Source organism: Sceloporus undulatus, chromosome 3 (genome assembly GCF_019175285.1).
Source record: "Sceloporus undulatus isolate JIND9_A2432 ecotype Alabama chromosome 3, SceUnd_v1.1, whole genome shotgun sequence".
NCBI classification, from domain to species: domain Eukaryota; kingdom Metazoa; phylum Chordata; class Lepidosauria; order Squamata; family Phrynosomatidae; genus Sceloporus; species Sceloporus undulatus.
The window spans coordinates 87541224-87556649 of NC_056524.1; the positions used below are offsets into that span (position 1 = coordinate 87541224).

The window sequence follows — 15426 nt, forward strand, 5'->3', positions numbered from 1 at the left end:
CTCAATCATTTGAGAAGCAGCAATTTCCTATGAATGCCAAGTTTCCATTCATAGGAAATTGCTGCTCCCCAAATGACTCAGGGATGCTGGAAGTGAGGGGACGATTCCCTGCCATTTGGGAAACGTGTCAGGCTTTCATACACCTGCGCTTCCCTGACATTTTACTGGCTTTTTACCAGCACTTATCTCACTGGTATGAAAATCTTCTAGAACACAAATCAATGGATTCAAACTATAAGAAAATATTCCTAAATATTAGGAAGAATCTTTTTACTGTGAGACCAGTATGAGAATGGAATGGACTGCCTTGGCATGTGGTAGATTCTCCTTCTACGGAGGTCTTTAAACAGAGGTTGAACTGACGTCTCTCAGGCATGCTTTACCAGTATATTCTTACATGGCATTGAGTTGAACTAGATGGTCTTTGTGACCCCTTCCAAATCTAAGATTTTAAAGGTGCTATATGCCATTAGTTAACAGCACTAATACATACGTATATTGAAGGCTCACCAAGTGTATTTCACATTTAAAAAAACACATCTTTCATGTTCAGGAATAAACAACCTTTTATTTTATACTGCTTTTTTTTAGGCAGTGCAAATTGCTAAGTGACCAAACCAGCATGTCTTGCTGCTAAAGAAACAATGGGCATGAGATCTCAAAAACTTTCCAAGCTCACTCAAAGAACAGCTGCCATTTCTAACACATGAGTAGGCCAATCCAATATACAAAAAAAGGATCACAATGAGAACATTATTCTATTTATTAATTTAGGTTTAAATCCAATAGTTAATCTGAATTAGAGAATACTGATTTACATAGGTGTTGACCTACTGTATTTCCATTGATTCAGTTGAGTCTACTCTAATTGAGACTAACATCTAGATTTAGGACTCACTAAGGAATTTACTATATTGGGATTTAGGAATTACCAAATTACATTTGGAAAGTCAAAATGAAAAGACCAATATGGAGTAAAAAGAGGCCCGAAATAAAAAGAATCCCCCCCCAAAAAATCTGCTGCTATATCAAGCAATAAACAGCTGCTAATTATACTACTGGATATACTCATGTATAAGTCTAGAAATTTTAGTCAAAAAAATTGACCCAAAAATCCTGAGTCAATGTAAGTACTATATTTTAACTCTTGTTTTAAGAAAGGAACCATCTTCTGGTGAAAGACAAGAGTGTAATCTGTCTTGGAAGTACTGACCCCCCCTGCCACTCTCTCATCCAGCCAGCCTTTAGTGTGAACTAAACATAATGCCTGCTGGAATTTTTAAGTTCTTTAGCATTGTTTTCCTTTGCTTCATCCTTTAGAACCTTTGTTACATGCCCCTAGTTTTAACCTTGTCATATCAAAATCCATAATCTTGGCCCCAAAATGTAACTTATAGTCGACTTATAGTCAAGTATATACAGTAAATTATGAAGGTGTACATATCCTTTAGTCTAATGAAAATATCAAAAATGTGATTTACACTGGTGTAAGTAAACCTAATGCTGGGGTGTGTGTGTATCACTAATAGGATTTCAGATGAAATCTGCTATAACAATGTAATGTACCTATATTCAAAGTTAATCATCTATTGATTATCCAAGTGCTTCACCATTTTGAAAATGAAATGTTAGCACAGGAGAGACTGGATTTCTTCCTGATACACTAGCAATTTTGACATAGCACTGTTATTTTTAGATATAGGAATATTCAAGCAGGCAAGCTTCCACTTGCCATCTTAAATGGTGCGCGCATATATATATATATATATATATATATATATATATATATATATATATCAGAAAAAACAGAACAAAAAAAAGAAGAAAAAAGAAAAACTCAGTAAGTAAAGGAGAGATTACTGAGTTGTTCATCAATGCAGATCATGAGGTACTAACTCTTCAGAGGACTTTTTGCACAAGGAGGACAGGATGTTATTCATTCATTAACGGCAATCCTCTTATGTGGGAAAGAGAACTTCAGCAGCAGCAACTCAGTGACCTAATTTTGTTAGGTCTCATTTTGGATTATCACATTTTGGAAAGATTCTTTTTTTTAAAAAAAAAAAGTTCTATATGAAATAATTTATAATAATTTATTTTAGTGTTTGTAGTTTAACTCTTAAATAATTTTTTTTCCTGCTTCAGCTATCTCTACTTTTTCCCCTAACAAAACTAAGAAAGACTCGCATGGAATCTTACCAACTAACCAGTTTATCATGGCACAAATTTTTAGGAACTAGAGTCCACTTCATCGCTGGACCATAGTCTATAAAGGTTTACTTCACAATAATTACATTAGTCTTTAAGGTATCACAAGGCTCGTTTTTTCTTTTGCAACAACTGTCATGCCTTGTTCCCAGGACCTAGGTTCAGATTCTGGCACAGACAATGAAACAAAACAACAGGGGGATGTACCTTCTGGAAAATATGATACAGACAGGAAAACCAAAGGACTGAGGGGCATGCCACTGATCAAGAAAGGCAGTGACACTCCCAGCAGTCACAATACACAGACATGGGCTCATACCACCAACCATAATGAAACGCAGACAAGAGAAGGAGGGTTTGAGACACTCAGTGTTTACATAAGGAAACGCTCATTAATCAGGCAACAGCTGGGAGAAGCTTCCAGGCCATAAATAATCCAACAACGTCCTCAGGATGTTGCTGACAACAGACCTTTCGGAGGAAACAACATTCTCCTCTCTTTATTCCTGGCTTGAGTTTCTGAAAAACTTTAGACCTTGCATCATAAATTGACCATGATACCAGTCACTCCCTTGGACTGAAGTCTTGGCTTTCTTGCTATATCCTACTGACTTGGACTGCCTGACTCTGTAACTAGCTGGTAAGCCTCTGTACCTAACCGGATCGGCTAACAATATAGCAATAGCAAGTACATTTTTATACTGCTTATCAGTGCACTTAAGCATTCCCTAAGCAGTTTACAATGTGTAAGTCAATTGCCCTCAACAAGCTGGGTATTCACTTTAGTGATCTACAGAAGAATGCAAGGCTAAGTCAACCCTAGAGCCCTGGGATTGAATTCACAACCTTGTTGTTGCAGTATCGGCATTAAACCACTGCACAACTTGGACTCCTTTCTCATCTCTAATGGACTTTGCTTAGTACTTTGCCCTGGGTGGCCTACAGATCAGAACAACAGCTATCCATCTGGGATTTTCTTCTAATTGATATATCACATTTCAGTATATATGGATGAGCTACTGAAGAGTGTCACAATTAACATATTTTACTCCAAAGCGAATATCAGTAAGAAGTAGTCTTAGAGAATCTAAATTGGGTTGTATATAGGAATGTTTTGTCATACCTGTTTTGAAAGCCAAGTGTTGAGATACTTTAAACTCCTTTGGTACCGCTTGGGCAGAAGAACTAATTTTCAGACCTTAATAAAAACAAGTTGTGGAACACCATTTTATATTACTTATTCAGTTTAACACAAAAGTCTATAAAAGACTCTAGTTAAACATCTTATGAAATACTACTTTTAATTCCCATTAACACTCTATGAGCTCTTATAAGTTTATGCTTTACAAGAGAAATGTACTGTTTTCTTGACACTAGTGAAAGGAATAATTTGTCCCAAGAGTTCTGCTTCACTCAAAAACTAGACTTTCCTGCACTTCTCTTTAAAATGTGTTACTCCCACAGAGACTTCTGCTTGTCATTATGCTGTGGACAGAAGAACGAGAAGGCAGACATACCCAGGGAGGACAGGACAGACTTCCCCACAAAAGAGTGTAGTTCTGTATGTATGGAGGGAGAAGGACAAATCTTTATTCCCTTTCTCCTACCATCAAATTGACACAATACGAATATCTGCATGTGTCTTCCTCCCATGAACTGGAAGTGTGGTTCTTTCACATGTATCTGAAGATAAGAGTCAGGGAAGCTGTAACCTTCTAAACCAGAAATACTAAATTTTAAAAGTGTGTGTGTGTGTGCGTGTGCGTGTGTGCGCTAGAGCACCTATTTTTGTATTCTGTAGTTGGCCTAATTACCCTACAGGCACCAGATCCTGTCTGATCGTGGAAGCTAAGCAAGGTCACCCCTGGTTACTACTTGGCTGAGAGACCATCAACAAATATCAGGTGCTGTAGGTTAAATTTCAGAGGAACAAACTGGCAAAACCACCTTTGAGCCTATTAATGGAGTCACCATGCGTCAACAGGTAACCTGAAGGTACATATACACACATACAATTACTAGGTAAGTATGAACAGCAGTATCTGAAAATATACAGAAGAAAGGGTAGAGAAAGATTTCTACATGGAAGCTTCTCTTCCTTATACAGTTCTTGACGGATTGAGAGCACAGACTTAGATGTTTCCCCACAGATTCAGCACCTTTGCCAATATGAAGTTATTATGAGAGTATTTTTATACTGGCCTTCAGAAAAGGTTCTCATGATAGTTCATATAAGATCAAAAGAACAACTGAAATAGAAATAATACAAGTCTAAGGCACGTTACAGACGGCCCAGAAGGGGCTGTCTCGCGCCGCCGCCGGTTGCAGCGTCTGGGAACCGCAGCAGCCAAACGGCGCGGTTCCCAGACGCTGCCAAGGAGCACGAAAATCGTGCTGCTTCTTGCTCCGCGGAAGACGCCGTAAGGCGCTAGTCGCGCACTCGCAGCGTCATTTATGGGGTGCGACGTGCGGACACAGAGCATCCGTTACGTCAAGATGGCGACGGCCGTGTGGAACGGCTGCTGCCATTTGTTACAGACAGAGTCCGTAACAGGAGTAGGGGCATCTAGAAGAGATGCCCCCCTTTTTTAAACTGGGACGTCCTGAGAACATCCCAAATGGCGGTATGTAACCCGCCTCAATAACTATAATATGTGACTTAATTATTGATGTGTTCTAGTTGTGATGTGTTCTAGTTGTGCAGGAGGCATGAATGGAAGTTCTATAAAACAAGGCAACACTTACTGAATTTCTCAATACATTTAGGCTCCAGATTCTTATCCTTCAACTATGTGAAGGGGTGAACTACACACCATAAAGTAAACAGAGTGTTGTAAACCACATTATTCTTTGCAACACTAGGTTTTATGAAGACATTTATAACTCAAGCTTTCAAATTTATATATGCAATTAATGCAGTGAATGTGTTTGCAGGAAAGAGCAAGTACCTATTCTGCCATGTTAGCAGCCTGGCCATTAGGCTCTGAGCTTGGAAGAAGCTGGGCTGGGGGGAGTAACTAGTGTAGGACACTTACAGAGGAAAAGAGCAAGCATCATTCTCCAGCTCTAGCTCTACAATCCTTCTACATCAGTTAATCAGAAGTTCCACATATAGGCCACATGCAATTTACTAGAATAATGTAGCTCCACCCTGTCTAGATGTTTGTGTTAACATAAGAGGAAATGTTGCACTTGTAATGTCTTTTTCTGTTAACAGTTTTATTGAAAGATCTGTTTGAACTATTTAACTTATACATCTAGTGAATATTTGTGATTCACATCAATTTCTTTTCTTCCCCAACCTCTATCGTTTGAGAACCTTCATCATTTTTTCTCCTATTCAAGAGTGATGCTACTGGATAACTGACTTAGACGGTATTGATTTTCCTTAGCTAATAGGAATTGTATAAAATATCTATTACCACCTGAAACCTAATTAATTAAAAGAGAGCAGTTTTCTATTGTACCTTGTTTCTCATCCTTAATTGTGTCCTGTGTCAAGGGAGCTTTATCAGGCATCTCTTCAAGTGCTGTTCCCTTGCAGAGAAAAAAGTAGTAGTTGTGAAATTTAGAAACAAAGGGAGGGAGATGGAGACAAAGACATAACCTACAAGTCAAGCAGCTCAAGCAAGCTAACTAAAATCAGTTTTCTGGAGAGACCTTTAGAGGAGAATGCCATCAGGGAAGAATTAAGAGTTTCCACTTAAACCAAGTCACATAGGGAAGGTGATGGACCAAATTAGGAAAGCAACAAAGCTTTCGAATTACTCTACAATGTAACATGACATGTGATCTTAAACATGGCGGCTGAAAAAGATTCAGTGGGGCTCATTCTCTAATAAGCATGTTCAGGATAGCAGTATTAATTCTCGTCAACTTTACTCCTGGCTGTATGAGTGATGTAATATAGTGTAGAAATTATTATTATTATTATGCTTTATTTATATAGGGCTGTAGATATGCACTTGAAAGAAATTGAAAGAATGTTTGGAAATACTAAAAAAAAATAGTTGGGGGAAAATATTTTGCACACTGGGAAACTCTGACAAGGGGCTAGTGTACACATTTAAAATACCCCTTATTCCAGTTGATCAGAATGTGATCTGGCCACACAAGATTTGCAGGTGTTCAGGATTTTTGTAGGGGCCCCTCTGAAAAACTTAAACTTGCTGGGAAAAGACTTTACACTTTTTACCAGAGTATCAACTGAAATCCACAGAGATGTGCATTATCTCACGTGTGGCTATATATCTGCTTTGCATGTGTTTGGATGTCTGCAGATTTTTGGCCCAGGGAGGGTGAATAGATGCAAATAGATGCAATTTGTGAAGGAAAGTGAATATAATTAACTGTCGATGCCAATGTATGAAAATATGCACCAATTTACATAGTACACCTACATGTAGACTAGCCCAAGGAGACTCCTGGGGTGACAAGAATCGTCACAGCTTGGGACTTAAACTGCACAAAATTTGCATACATTATTCCCCCAAATAAAATAGCATTTTTGCCGTGAAAAAAATAACAAATGCTAATTTTGCACAAAGTCCTGAACAGCTAACAGTGTTCAAAAACTACATAGCTTGAAAAGATTTTCTCATAGAAGAATGAAAATTGCTAAAATTACTCATTTTTCCTTCAAGAACAAAATCAGTCATAGTATAGTGTCACTTTTGGCAAGATGGTCATTGACAGTACAAAATATTGTCACTTCTGGCAGTATTACTTACTGAAGAATTAAAACCTATGCAAATTTCCCAAAAGTCATTCATGTGGAAACACTGCAGACTATTATGATCATCTCACATGTCTCTCAATTTCCAAGTCCATATGAATCAGCTCTGCGTTCAGTGTTCTACAACAATCGTTTAGAATGAGTAACTTGTATACTCTCTTCCAAGAGAGGCCAAACTGACACCTTCCTTACTATCTTTCTTCAGAAAGGTGAACACTTTTTTTTACTCTGATGGGCCTTTGGGAATCATTTTTTTTAAGGCAAACAAGCCTTGTATAATCTACAGGACTTTTAATCGCTGGATAGCATTTATTTATTATTCTGCCTTTCTCCCAGCATGGGATCCAAGATGGCTTACAACCTTCTAAAACCAGTTGGCCTTTCATACCCACAGATTCTTTATCCATGGCTTCAAGCATCCACGGCTTCAAAATATATCTATTTAAAATGTGTAAATTCCGAAAAGCAAATTTAGATTTTGCCATTTTATATAAGGGAAATTTTTTTTGTACATAATGGGACTTGAGTATCCACGAATTTTGTTATCAACAAGCAGACCTGGAATCAAACCCCAGTGGATACCAAGGGTACAACTAAAAAGCTTTCAATAAAAAGGTTAATGCACAATTACATTAAATTTATATTTAAATAACATTAGTTAAAAATGCAGGTTAAGAGCAGTTTTTTAAAATACATACAAAACATAATAGAACAGAAATAACAGCACCATCACCCTGCACCATTACAAACCTTGTCTGCCACATCATTTTAAAAGCCAAAAGCCTTCACCTGCTAGCAGGAAGACAGTGGTGGGTGGTATCCAACCAGACCACCTGTGTGAGCAAGTTGCACAGTCTGTTTTCAACTGACTTTAATTTTTTGATGGTTTAATGGTTTTTAGTGTTATTTTGTATGCTGTACATTTTTAACTAAGGCATGTTACAGACCGCCCAGAAGGGGCAGTCTAGCGCCACTGCTGGTTCCTCCGCGATGGAGCCGCAGCAGCCAAACCGTGCGGCTCCCTCGCAGAGCAAAAAGCAGCCCCAAAATGGTGCTTATTTCCGCAGCGTGGATGTGACAGCATGAGGTGCCAATGGCGCACTCGCAGCATCATATGCGCCGTGTGCCGTGTGGACACAGCACGTCTGCTACATAAAGATGGCGGCCCCCGAGTGGAACGGGGGCCGCCATTTTGTACGGACTCGGTCCTTATTAGGGTTAGGGGCGTCCAGAAGTGACGCCCCTTTCTAACCCTAATACGGACCCAGTCCGTACTTTATGCCCATTTGTAAAGGGCCTAAGTTTGTCTTAATTGTTGTAAGCCACTTGAGTCGCAAATGGGGAGAAAGTCAGAATAAGAATAGTAACAGGTGTACTTCTACTAGTAGATGTTATTATTTTAGTATGAATTTTCTCCATTGCTTAAATGTTTTCATACACATAATTGCTTTTTAATTTTTGAAAAGTGTGAATATTTAACTCTGTTTTCACTCTTGCTAGCCTCCGTGAGTGCCAAACTGGGCAAGGGAGGTGATGATGATGATGATGATGATGATGATGATGATGATGATGATGATAATTTATTGCTGGTCAGTTGCTCAACATTTTAGCTGGATATTGTTCCAGTAATGTGTTTACAAAGGAATGAAACAATGAAACTAACTCCCTTATTTTTACTATGCCTCATAATATTAATTTTGTAATAAACACAGAGACAAACAATTTCAAGAAAAACATAAAAGAATGTACAAGTAAAGTTTCACAGATTGGATAATGCAATTTTTTTAAAAAAAGTTGTCACTAACTGGTTCAAGAGATGCTGTTTCAAAATGAATCAATGGTTCTGAATTGTTTGGATCCTCACTGACAGTTTCAAGCTGAATGTTAAAAAAACAGAGGGGGGGAGAGGGAGGGAAGACACAGAAAGAGAGAGAAAGTGACAGACAGAGAGAGAGAGAGAGAGAAGGAAAAATATTAATACATATAGATCAATAGCTTTGGTGAGAAAAACGGCAGTATTTATTTACACTCACAGTTCAAAAGCTGGAGGCTATTCCATATTTAGATATCCAAGAATTTATCTGAATATAAGTTAGTCAGTTTTGACTAAAGGTTTTATCACTAAAACAAGATATACCAAAACTCAGATTTTATGTATTCATGGGTAGAATGACAAAGCATTTCTTTTAAAAAGAGAAAAATTAAAGCCTTGTCAGGCTATAGGTTGTCTTAAGAATGCAAACCTGTTGTTATTAACTGTCATCTAGACAACTTTGTCATATGGAAATCCTATGAATGAGAGACCTCAAGATCACCAGCCCAGCTCAGGTATAGAAAATCTTGAACTGTTTCAATATCTTCATTATTATGTAAATTATCTGTAGTCATTATATTCTATGTGCTTAATGTTCAACTGTAAACTTCCAATTACATTTGTTTTCTTTCACTTTTGTTGTCTTTGGCTGTATTCCAGTAGTTCGCTGGGTGTCTCCCAACACAGGAGTGCCATCTTCTGGGATTATCTCGTTTTATATTTGGATTGTCTCATAGAATCAGAGTTGGCTATGACTTGTTTTGGAGAAACCCATGTTGACTTTTTGCAATTATGGCATTCCTTTCTAAACACCTACAGACTCTATTTAATTATCAGCTCTAGAATCTTTCCTTGTATTGATGTCAGGCTAACTGAGCAGTAATTGTTTGGATCCTCTTTTTTTTCCATTTTTGAAGATGGGGGCAATATTTGCCCTCTTCCGGTCTGCTGGGACTCTCCTGTTCTCCAGGAATGTTCAAAGATTATTGCCAATGGCTCTTAGGTTACTTCTGCCAGTTCTTTTAATACTCTTGTATGCAGTTCATCTGGTCCTGGAGATTTTAATTCATTTAGATTAACCAGGTAGTACAAGACTTTACTTATTCTGTGTATTTCCCCTACTTCTTTTATGTGAAGACTGAGGCAAAGAAGATGTTGAGTAGTTCTGCCTTTTCTCTGCCCCATTAGCATTAAGCCATCTACTCAATGCAATGGCCTTAACATTTCCTTCTTCTCCCCTTTGCTATGGACATAACCAAAAAAGCCCTTTTTATTGTTCATAACTTCTCCAGCAAACCTGAACTCATTCTGTGCTTTAGCTTTTACCTGTACACATGCTACATATTTGTTTGAATTTCTCTTTGGTGGTTTCCCCCTTTTTCCATTTCTTATACATGCCCCATTTAAAATGTAGCTCAGCTGATAGTTTTTTAGTCATCCATCCTGGTTTCTTGAGACACCTCCCACTTTTCCTCCTCATTGGAACTGCTTGAAATTGTGCCTTCAATATTTCCCTTCTGAGAAACTCCCATCTGTCCTGAACTCCATTCTCTTAGTATTCCTGACCATGGGATCACACCCAGCATTTCAGCTTTCCTAAAGTCTAGAATGCATGTTTGAGTATGGTTGGCTTCCCCTTTTCACTGTAAAACAAACTCCTGGAGAACATGATCACTCACACGTAAGGATTCTGCCAGTTGCATCCCATTAACCAGATTATCCCTGTTCTTTATCATAGGGTTTGTGTGGTAAAAGACATTCAAAAGCAGTTTACTGTGCCTCCTTCTGCACAGTGTTAGCTATGGTGCCACTGCTGTTGCTTCTGAGAGATTCTCCATCAGTGTTGTCCTGCACTGCTAGGGCTGCCCAGTACTGTTTGGCACATTTAATGTGCCTCCTCAACAAATGTTTGTCTGACAAGGGAGACCCTACCAGCAGCACTGCTGCCACTGGCAGTCTTTTGCCTCACAGGAACATGTGGAAAGGCAGTGCCATTGGTGGGACACAAGCCTGGCCCATTAACAAATCTAAATCTCCATCTTCCCATAAAGCTTCCAGAGCTGCATCAAACAACATTCTCCAAATTTTCAGGTATGGCTCTGAAACATACCCTATCATCACACACTATCAACTCAAATCTACTGGACTAATACCACTTTTTTGTGTTCGCCTACCAGACAGAGCTTGCTTGCAGGAACAGAGCAACTCCACTAGAGAAGATAATACTAACTTGTACATTCTGTCAGAAGACACCCTTAAGAAACTAGCTTTGGTGTTCCTTCCTTTGTGTATACTCCTTTCTGCTTGTGAAGGATTGACTACTTCTACCTCACTATTAAATTAGACTCAACTAGGATAGAAAGACCTGCTTGCACTTGCAAAATTAAGCCATGACTGATATATTTTGATCAACACAGTGAAGATAAGAGTAAATAAAGTATTAATTTATGTCTGTAATCTAAAGACATGAGGGCTGGGTTTTGTTTTGTTTTGTTTTACCTCAGTCCTACTGAAATCCCTTGTTTGTTGACTTATTGACAAAGATTCTGAATAAGAATTCAACACATGATCACTTTTAGACTTGAGGGATGCTAGAAGGAAAAAAAGGAGAGAAAGACATCAGTGTTTGTATTCATCATGGATATCCAGAATAAATAATGCAGTCTCAACCTCACATCTGAGTCCCACAAAAGCACTGATCCCTCACAAAGTGTTTTGATTTTTTATATTTTTCAGATGAAAAAATATTCTAAAATTGGCTCAAAAGACCTCCAAATTTTCCCCCCAAATGCCAACTGCCACCCATCCCAAACTGCATAAACAGACATTAAAAAGCCCAAAAAACCCAAGAGGTGCAAACTAGATCACTGCCAGGTTGCATTATCAGCTGAAAATGTGGTAGTACAACCTATCGGGGTGGGGTGGGGTGGGGTGGGGTGGGGGTAAAAATTGGCTTCCAGTCCTGCCTACTTCCCCTCCATGAGATCAGCAATGTTTCTTGCCTTAATATGTGTTGTGATGAAACTACTTTGTAGTTGTGTGTGTATTTGTGCGTGTGTTTGTGTTCATATACTGTATCTCAGATTCTAGGACTGGGACTGTATACATGCTACTTTGTGGTCACTTCACATATGCATTTCAGTAGTTCTTTAAAATAACAATAGAAAACATAAGCTACATCACAAAGGTGAACTGAGTGGAGACTGTATAGAGAGTCAGAGAGTGCATCTACACTGTAGAAATAATGGTTTGACATCATTTTAGTTGCTGTAGCTCCATCTCATGAGTTTGTACTTTTACAAGATCTTTTGCCTTCTCTGTCAAAGAAAGCTGGTGCCTCACAAAACTACAAATCCCAGGAATCTGAAGAATGGAGCCATGGCAGTTACAGTGGTGTCAAACTGCATTATTTCTACAGTGTAGATGCACCCTAAGCAGTTAGTTCTAATTTGGGAGCACTGAACACACTATATAATCCTTTGTTATTATGTTTCTCTGGTGTCCTTGGAGGGAGAAGAACCTGCTCCATCTGTGATAAAAATGTGGAAAATTGTCTTGAATCTCTGCCAAAGCAGATAATATACTTTAAGTCCATTTTATTTTTCAGTCAACGAAACTGTTATAGCTTTTGTGCTTCTGTTTTTCTGCTAAGCTAGTTGTAGCAATCATGTCATTTAGACACAGCTAAAACCCCTATAATTTCAGAGCTCCTTTCTCAGAACTTCAGCAAAAAATAGACTTTGCTTAAAAGGCTGCTTTAATCAACTGAAGCAGTTCTTCAGCACAAAAATGAAAGCTTCACCTGGTTGAAGATAGTCAGGGAGCAGAGTCTCTGGCAAGGTGTCTGGCAAAAGATAGCCATTCTTCCGTGCAACAATGAGGTGAAAGGCAGCACAGAACTCTGCTAATGTCAATGCACCATCACGGTCTACATCACTAAGTTCCCTGCAAATAATATAGTTGTTAATGACCTTTCTCAGACTATTGTTGAAGCAAAATGCATTGTTTACATACATTACATCTAAATAGTAGGAAAGCTATTTTCCAGGAGTGGATTTTTTTTTTATTTCTTGAATACAGTACTTTTAAAAATATGATAACGAAGGCTTTACAACATTATTTTGTTCACTGCCTTACCTATGTTATAATGTAAAAGCCTGCAACTATTTGTTAATAACCATGATGATCAAAATTTGTGTAAAATTCTCCCCTATCCTCTTCCCACTTAAGCAAATGCATAAAATATCTGTCAGCTAAGACAACTATGAGACCTGATAAAGTAAAGCAAACCATAAAAGCGTACCTTCTGTATATACCTCTGTGTTTGTGTATGTGTGTGTGTGTGCTGTAGCTCCAAGACTGTAAAACCTAAACACTTGAAACTTGACATTGGATACTAAAGGAAGCCTATTCCACACACTCTTACAATATTTACAGAAAGAATGAAAATTCCTACTGCCTGATATGCAGAAAAGGAGACTAGAAGTCTCAATGAGCAAGGGGGTGGGTGGAATTGAAGAAGACAAAAATCAACAAGAAAGAAACGAAGTGGCCATATAGTGCAATTGGTTGGTTTTACTTGAAATTTAGCCATGCCATTTTGTGCCATTTACAGCGTTATTTAGCTTCCATTTCCAGCTTTGGTTTAAAATGAAAGTAAGGCTTTGTAGTACAGTACATGCAAAAAATGCAGTTGTTGTTCTTCTCAATTGTCTCAGAAGAAACAAACCTGCTACAATTCACAAGTTTTATCTATACAGCACCTGTGTCCCCCATCACCATGTAAGACAGAGAGTTCCTGAGAAATTCAATGTTCTCTGCCTAAGAAAGGGGCAGTCGGCCTCACACAGGATAAAGACAGCTGGATCTCGATGGAAGTTACTTTGCTGCTACTAACAGATCTGAAATTTTATTACTTGTCTTTTATTGCCCTTTGTCCCCAGTCCCCAAAAGGTCAAGAAGGGGAGTGATCTCTGCCTGCACTGAGATCCCAGTCTAGACCATCTTAATTGACAAGAGAAGTAACATCTGACACAAAACGTATGCCTGTGACTCTAGCATCATCACTCTTCTTCTCCTGGATGATTTTTAACATCTTTGCCTGATGAAGAAGCCAATAAAACTCTGAAAGCTTGCATCATGCTTTTGTGTCTTTTAGATGGTCCAATAAAGGTATCACTGTTTTGTGGATTTTGGGTTTTGTTGCATTTTGCTGCTTGAGCAACATGGCTACCCCAAATATGAAACTGGTACTGTCTTTCATAGTGTTTGGCTAATCAATGAAGCCACAGCTGTGATCGATATCATATTTGGAGACCTAAGACATTTAAACTGCAGAAAGACCCATTTGCTCTTTGCTGACATATCTATTTAAAAGGTTAACATGACAGCCCCTTAGTGGTAAATGGTAGATGGGCTCTTAATGTTACCTTTTGCTACCTGTTTTCTCTTCCTTAGTCAATTGTCTTGTTGTTGTTTTTTAAAAATATTTTAAAATTAATTTTATAAAATTGTTTTGTTTTTTAATTTCTTAAATACATTTTTGCCTGCATCTGGAAGTGGGAAGAGGGAAAATATAGTGTGTGAGAGAGAGGGGGGGAGTGTAGAGGAAAACAGACAGACAAAAGAGTGGGGTGGAATATGGAGTTAGTCTGGAAGTCTCCCTTTCAGGGATTTAAATAACTAGAATATGGCAATGTAAGAAAGAAGGAAAGCAACTCCTAGAGCATGGTAAGGGAAAATTACAAGAGGAGATGGCTGAACTAGCTTTAGGGTTGGGACAGAAAGACCAGCAAGAAGGAAAAAGAATTCTTAAAGGCAGTGAAAAAAGAGAAAACATAGGGGGGAAAACATAAAGCATGAAGGGCAGGGAGAAGACACTGCGGTTTCAGTTTCTAACTCATGAGAAGCTGGTACAAGCTGAATGAGTACTGAATGAGCAGAATGATGTAGAAGAAAAAGACCAGTAAGAGAAAAAAAAGGAGCAGAAAAGAGAAGGGGGGAAGTACTGAGGTGTGATAAGAGGTTTTGAACTTTTTGGAAACTGAGGCCTGTTACAGACTACCACAATAAAGCTGCTTCGGGTCTCTTTGGAGGTATGCTGTTTAAATGATGCATGCATCTTAAGAATCCGGAAGCTGCACCAAAGCTGCACTCCAGTGCTTAGGAATGGAGTGTGGCTTTGGTGTGACCTCCGGACTCTTAGGACCCATGCATCATTTAAACAGCATACCTCCACCAAAGAGACCCGAAGCAGCTTTATTTTGGCAGTCTGTAACAGGCCTGAGTAAGTTTCTTAGTGCCAAATACAATTTGCTATACTACACACTTTACTTGATCCTAGCCAAAAGGCTGAGAAGCAAGAACCCTGGAAAACTAAACTAAGCAGGATCAGCCCTAGTTAGTACTTGCGTAGGAAACTGCCAACAAATATCAGATGCAGTAGGCTATATTTCAGAGGAGGGAACTGGCAAAACAACCTCTGACTATTTCTTCCCTAAGAAACCCTATGAAATTCATGGGGTTGGTTGCTATAAGTCAACAGATTACTTGAAGGTACACACACACATAAGGTGCTCCTAGACTCTTCATTCTTTTAAAAGGTTTTAATGTTGGTTCTGATATAATTGGGTAATGATTCGCCTTAGAAGTTCCGACATAATAGGATTCA

General features: G+C 38.6%; 1 protein-coding gene across 3 annotated transcripts in view; it reads right to left on the reverse strand.

The window, feature by feature from the left end:
* Window positions 1-15426, reverse strand: part of REPS2 (RALBP1 associated Eps domain containing 2) — a 100639-nt gene that overhangs the window by 41572 nt on the left and 43641 nt on the right. For all 3 annotated transcript variants that reach the window (XM_042459032.1, XM_042459031.1, XM_042459033.1), the window contains exons 8-12: window positions 12559-12701; window positions 11256-11347; window positions 8749-8820; window positions 5676-5745; window positions 3332-3406 (exon numbers count right to left, since the gene is read on the reverse strand). In XM_042459032.1, coding sequence (XP_042314966.1) covers window positions 3332-3406; window positions 5676-5745; window positions 8749-8820; window positions 11256-11347; window positions 12559-12701 — 452 coding nt within the window. The remainder of the gene's footprint in view (window positions 1-3331; window positions 3407-5675; window positions 5746-8748; window positions 8821-11255; window positions 11348-12558; window positions 12702-15426) is intronic.